This window comes from Choloepus didactylus, chromosome 7 (assembly GCF_015220235.1).
Source record: "Choloepus didactylus isolate mChoDid1 chromosome 7, mChoDid1.pri, whole genome shotgun sequence".
Classification (NCBI taxonomy): domain Eukaryota; kingdom Metazoa; phylum Chordata; class Mammalia; order Pilosa; family Megalonychidae; genus Choloepus; species Choloepus didactylus.
The window spans coordinates 155,200,017-155,206,159 of record NC_051313.1 but is presented as its reverse complement, the minus strand read 5'-3'; the positions used below and the strand labels follow the sequence as shown (position 1 = coordinate 155,206,159).

Genomic DNA, 6,143 nt, shown 5'->3' with positions numbered 1-6,143 from the left:
TGTTATGAGCTCCAGCTCATACCCCAGCAGTATATCTGTCCCTGGCGAGGAGGGAGCAGGGTCCCTCTACTGCAGTAGCATGAGTATAAGAGAGGGGAGCTGTGCATAGAACATCTCCCTGCATTGGCCATGAATTGGAACCCACTGGCTCTGGGGAACTAACCTCCACTAGTGAAGCTGAACTTGCTCTGTTTCTTCTATGTTAAAAAACATTCCATCTAGTGCTGTGTGAGATGTGTTTCTTTCTGTTGGGACCCCAACACCTTTATTGTATTGGATTGACACCTCTTTAGGTGTCTTTCCTTCTGAACAACATGTGGCTTTTCTCTCAACCTGGGCTGTACAGACCTTGGCTGGAAAAAAATATCTTTTACCCAGCTGAGTGCCTTGAGGGTAATAGAAAGCTTACTGATATTTGATAATTGGTCAAAATTAAACATTTTGTTTCTCTGTTGAGATGAAACTTCAAAATTTTTTAAAGTATCATATATATTTTTCTCCAAATTCCAAGATTTGCAACAAAGGTGGGCTGTAATTTACCTCATCCTCCTATACATTTTGTTGAATGGAAAGACTACCACAAGGCTAGTAACAAACACAGAATATTTTTAAAAGCATATACTTTGCCACCCAACAGGAGAGAGCAAAGATAAATAGCTATTTTAAATATAAATCATTATTATTTTGAGATACCAAGAATTTAGGATCTACAGTGTATCCCTTCTCTATCATCTCTAAATTAGTAACTATAGCTTGTATTTGTTGCATTCTCCTGTGCTTTAGATACTCAATTCATTTGATTGCCTCAAAACTCTAGGAAGGAAGTACTTTTGATATCTGAGGACAGTAAGACACAGATCATGTACTTTTGCTGAAGTACATACAGCATGCAAATGATAGTCAGGGATCACCCCCATTCCATCCCTCACCATAGACTTCACTTGAGTTAAAGGATGTGATATCTCAGTTAAATGACTTCAATTCTCCTTTGCCTTTGTTGAAGGCATCATAATGGAATGGAGCTTACTATTATGCCTTTGGCTCAAGTTAAAAGTCTGTTTATTTTTCTCAGTGGAGTACTACTAGAAGAGCAATTGAAATGTATATGTCAAAAACGCATTTTCTTTCAATTTTCTGGTGTATATCCCCAATTGAATCAAAAGCATTTCCTGACTAATGAAACAAGAGGACACAAATATGCAGTCCTTAGGCTATACATTTGAATTCCAATGTTGAATAACAGGGATAGTGGATGTAATTTCTAGATCACACACAACTGGTTAGTAAATGAGTTCTGTACATCAGGGATTTCAATTCAAATAGTTACCAGGGCCCTGATACTCCCAATGACCCCACTTCCCTGCACCCCACCCAGCTTTCTCAACTGCCATTTTATGTATATCTGGGCCAAGGAATAGGTCTATCTGGAAAATCTCAGTAAGCTGAAGAGAGAAGACAAAATTAAATTTCTCAGAGAACTTAGGGTTGTATAAATTTAATCCTACTAGGTTCAAATAGAACAGAAAATAAGATGCAATGAGATTCTGGTATTATTTGATAGACCCAATGGGGTTTCACATGTTATCTTGCCATGAGAAGTCTCATGTGAATTAAAAGAGGCAGGAGTTACTTCTGATGGGCCTCAGAGCTTTGAATGTTCACGTTTAGCAATTAGACTTCCCTTTAACACCTCCCTTGGGTAGCTCATTTGCCATGCTTTGCTTTTCCTTAAATGCAGCCCAGGAATTCTGCAACCATTTGGAAATGATTTCAGAAAATTCAGCACTTTGAGGAGAAATTCTCAGATATGCTACCCTTTACAGGTATCTCTTTTAATCTCTCAGAAAACAGAAGAATTCCAAAAAGTAAGCCATCTTTAAGGTTCAGCAAAAACGAAGCTTTCCCATCTGACAGGTGAGTTTAAATGCTGGTGTTCATATAAATGAAAAATAATTGAAATCTTCCCCAGTTTTCATCCAGCCTGATGACAAAGAAAATCTACTCTAGGGCAGGATGTAAGTGTCAAAACAAATTGGCATTTAAGGTCTTTTGATATCTAAACTCCTGCCTGTGCATCATTCTCATATTTGAGGATAACAATGCACAGGATAACTTTCAAGAGTGATAATGTTCATTTAGAAGACTTTGACTAAGGTCACCACTACTAAGTTATAGTACTCATGCAGGAGTGAATGAATATTGAAAGGTTCTGTCTTGGACGTTGAGGCAGAAATGTATCTCACACACTGATACAATTCTTATTCAAAATTCACAGTGTCTACTTAAACACACCAATGTGGATGTTGAGAAAATTTCAACAGCCTGACCACCAAATTTGAGTTCAGTAAAGCCTATTCATTCATTCATTCATTCATTCATTCATTTTCATTAGAGAAATTGTGGGTTTACAGAAAAATGATGCATAAAATAGCACCATAATGCACCCTATAATTAACACCTTGCCTTGGTGTGGTATATTTGTTACAACTGATGAAAGCACATTTTTATAGTTATACTATTAACTTTATCTTTCATGGATATTTAAATATATTGAGACAGCCATGTTTGAGTTCTATTTATAATTCTCACCACCTAGTGATAGTCCATAAATTTCTTAATTCTTTAAGTCTCTTAAGATTCATTTTCATATGTTAAAAAGTAAATTTTAAAAAATCTAACATATTTATAAAATTCTTACAAAATCTGAACTCTAATTAAATGCACAAGTATAAAGAGAACCTAGAAGAACCTATGGCATACATTGGAAATTTAATAAATGTTAGGAAACATTACTTTTTTTAAAATAACTATTTAAAACCATAGAGCTATGACATGTTTGAGATAGAACCTCCTTTGAAGTAATCTGATCCACATTTCTCATTTGAATTGAAGTAACTGAGGGTGAAAATGTTAAAGCAGATTTTCTGATGTCATAGCTGAGAAAGAATGAAGGAATTACTCTTTACAAATTCATTTATTCAGTACCAACTCCATTACACAATCCTGACTCAAATGTGTCTTTTACTTCAGCTCACTAACATTCAGTTAAAATTGCCATGTTTGTAGCCAAAATCTTTGGAATGTTTGGAAAAGCCACCAGTTTTGTATATCTTTGAGGAGAAAGATTCTGGAAAAAAATTACTCTGGGTTCATTCCAGCCACCTTCAACACACAAAAAATGCGTCATACTAGAAGAAGTTCAGCCAAATTATTCTAAAATCAACATCAAGAGCAAATTTCAAGGAAGGAGAAAATGTTTCCAAGTCAATACTGAGTGTGTGTAAAGAAGGAAAAAAGACAGGATGCTGGAAGCCCTTGCTGATGCTGATACAATGTGCTTAGTTTTGTTTGTTTTCTTTACCTTATACTGAGCAACTGATTAATTTATTCCCATCATTTCTGGCAACAGTTTATCTTTTAATGACTGGTAGTGTTCTGATCATCTCAGTTTGCACAAGCCAGGCTCCTCCTAGAGGTTTTGCTAGCGGCTGTTCTGCCTGAAACTTGGTTATGTATTATTGATGCCAATTTAAGGTAACTATTTGGTGAGAAAATTTTTAAAAAATGGAATATCATTGTAGAGCCCATCTTTCACAGATTCAACATGATCTCTTTCATTTTATAACTGTACTCTGAGTATTATTAACAAAAATAGACATTCAGCTGTTGTTTCCACATAGTCCCCACTCCCAGATTTATTTATAGAGAATACTGGATATATTTGGGTGCATAATAAAAATTATAAGCTAATCTATTTCAAACTTGGACTTACTTCACTTAAGAGATGAATTTGTGAATTTATACCTAAATTCATGAAAAACCAATGGTAAAATAAGGGGTGAAAAGTGAGTTGCACTTTTCACTGCTCACTGAAAGAAGAACTATAAAAGTTTTAATCTAATTTTCACCAATCCGAAAAGCAATAAGCTTTGTGGAAAAATCATTTTTTGAGCTCTTCAGGATTAAAGAAGATGCTTAAGAATCTATTCAGTTTTATCTCCAAGAATATTCAGAAGTTGATGGTTCTTATAGAAATAAGCACCCCATACTTTCCTATTTGTAAACAACAAACCTAAGCTATTCTAGATTCTCTCAGAAGCTGGCTTAGCGTAAATATATATATATAACATTATCCTAATAATTCCTCTGTATTTCAAAGTTTCTTATTTACTTTAACAGAACATATTCTTTCTTCTGCCATTTCTCAGAGAAGAAAACTTCATCTTCTTTGAAATATGAATTTGTCACCATAAATTTGCCTAGACATTATAACCTCTCTGTTTTTAAAGTGAAGATTTATTCTTTTAAGACTTCCTCCAGTGACTTCATACAGATAGGCAATAGGGTGAGTGGAATGACAGGGTGTTAAGGAATGGGTTGTTGAAGTGGTAAATGTTATGTCTGTTTGACTGTGAAGAGAATTAGCCTTCTATTAATGCTTTTGTTTTTACTTTTCAATTTCCACTACACTTACATTTCTAAGCATTCCTTCTAATTCTTGTTTATTTTCCTTTTTATATTTTATGTATTTTTCTTTGTAACATGGTATGGAAGAATGATTATTATAATCTGAGTTAATGATGATTTGCTTTTCATTGTTTTGATTGAACTGTGTGTTCCACTATTAAATAATGAATCTAGTCTTGTTTGTTCCTCTCTACAAAAGAAAAACCTTTTGACACATCTCTTGAGATGCTGGCTGATATCTTGAATAAAGTCTCCCCTTACCAAGTCCAGATGTGTTCTTTATTTGGTAGTATGGTGACTAAAGAAATAAGGTAATATCACCATCTTTTCTCATCCAAAGAGACCACATGTGCATTATTGACTCTCACTAAAAAGTTGGTCCTAAGGCACTGCAAACTGACAATGTGCATTTTCTGAAAAGCATGTTATGGGAAGCATATGCAAATGAATAAATGTGCATTCTGCAAATTGTAGAACTTCAGAAAACCTGTTAATGCTACTAAATCCCTTTACCCACTAGAGGCAAGCACATGACCAACAACACAGAGGAGACTGAATTCTTCCTCCTGGGATTCTCTGACACCAGGGAACTTCAGGTCCTGCATGCATTTCTGTTTCTGTTGACTTATTTGGTTGCTCTCATGGGGAATCTTCTCATTATCACCCTCATCACCCTGGACCAGTGTCTTCACACCCCCATGTACTTCTTCCTGAAGAACTTGTCTCTTGTTGATCTTTGTTTCATTTCAACCATAGTACCCAAATCCATTCTCAACTCTCTTTCCAACAAGAGCACCATTTCTCTCCAGGGCTGTGTCTTACAGGTCTTGCTGGTGATTCACTTTGCTGGGACTGAGGTGTTCATCCTCACAGCCATGTCCTATGACTGCTATGTGGCCATTTGCCACCCACTGCACCATGACACTATCATGAGCAGGGGGTTCTGTGTGAGGATGGCAGCTGCCTCCTGGTTCTTTGGAGGAGTCTTTTTGGTACTTTGTACTCTGCTGGCACAGTTTCTCTATCTTTCTGTGGCTCCAGGAAAGTCCCTCAGTTTTTCTGTGATGTCCCTTCATTATTAAAGATTTCTTGCTCTAAGGCACATATGACAATTGATATAAGTGTGGCAATTGGAATGTTTTATTTTTTTGTTTGTTTACTTGCCATTGTTTACTCATATGTCTGTATTTTCAGTACAGTACTGAGCATCCCATCTGTGCAAGGCCGATCAAAAGCTTTCTCCACCTGCTTGCCCCATCTTATAGTTGTGACCACATTTCTCCTGACAAGAGCCATTGCCTACCCGAAGCCAGCGTCAGAGTCCCCCACCTTCCTGGACTTGCTGGTGTCTGTGCTGTATTCAGTGGTGCCCCCCACTCTAAACCCCATTGTTTACAGCCTAAGGAACAAGGAAATCAGGGCAGCTCTGAGAAAGATCCTATGGAAACTTTGTGGCAATAAGAAGTAATGGACATAGAAATACAATTTTAAAATATTCACTATTTCTTCCTCATTATGAATAATGACTATGTAATATTAGGTGTGTAGTTTAATAACTCTGATTTGAATTTTTTATCTAATATTTGGCAGGTGGAATAGATTCCTACCTGTTTTTAATAAATTCTATCATGCTGTACCATATTATTTTTCTCAGGGTAATTGTTGTAGCTTATTCA

The 6,143-nt window shown here is 36.1% G+C and overlaps 1 protein-coding gene across 1 annotated transcript; it reads left to right on the top strand.

Annotated features, from left to right (window-relative positions):
• Nucleotides 1-4,997: 4,997 nt before the first annotated feature.
• Nucleotides 4,998-5,935, top strand: LOC119540864 (olfactory receptor 14K1-like). Its single transcript, XM_037844759.1, is given in 2 exon segments — nt 4,998-5,438; nt 5,441-5,935. Coding segments are annotated over 2 exon segments (936 nt in total).
• The last annotated feature ends 208 nt before the right edge of the window (nt 5,936-6,143 follow it).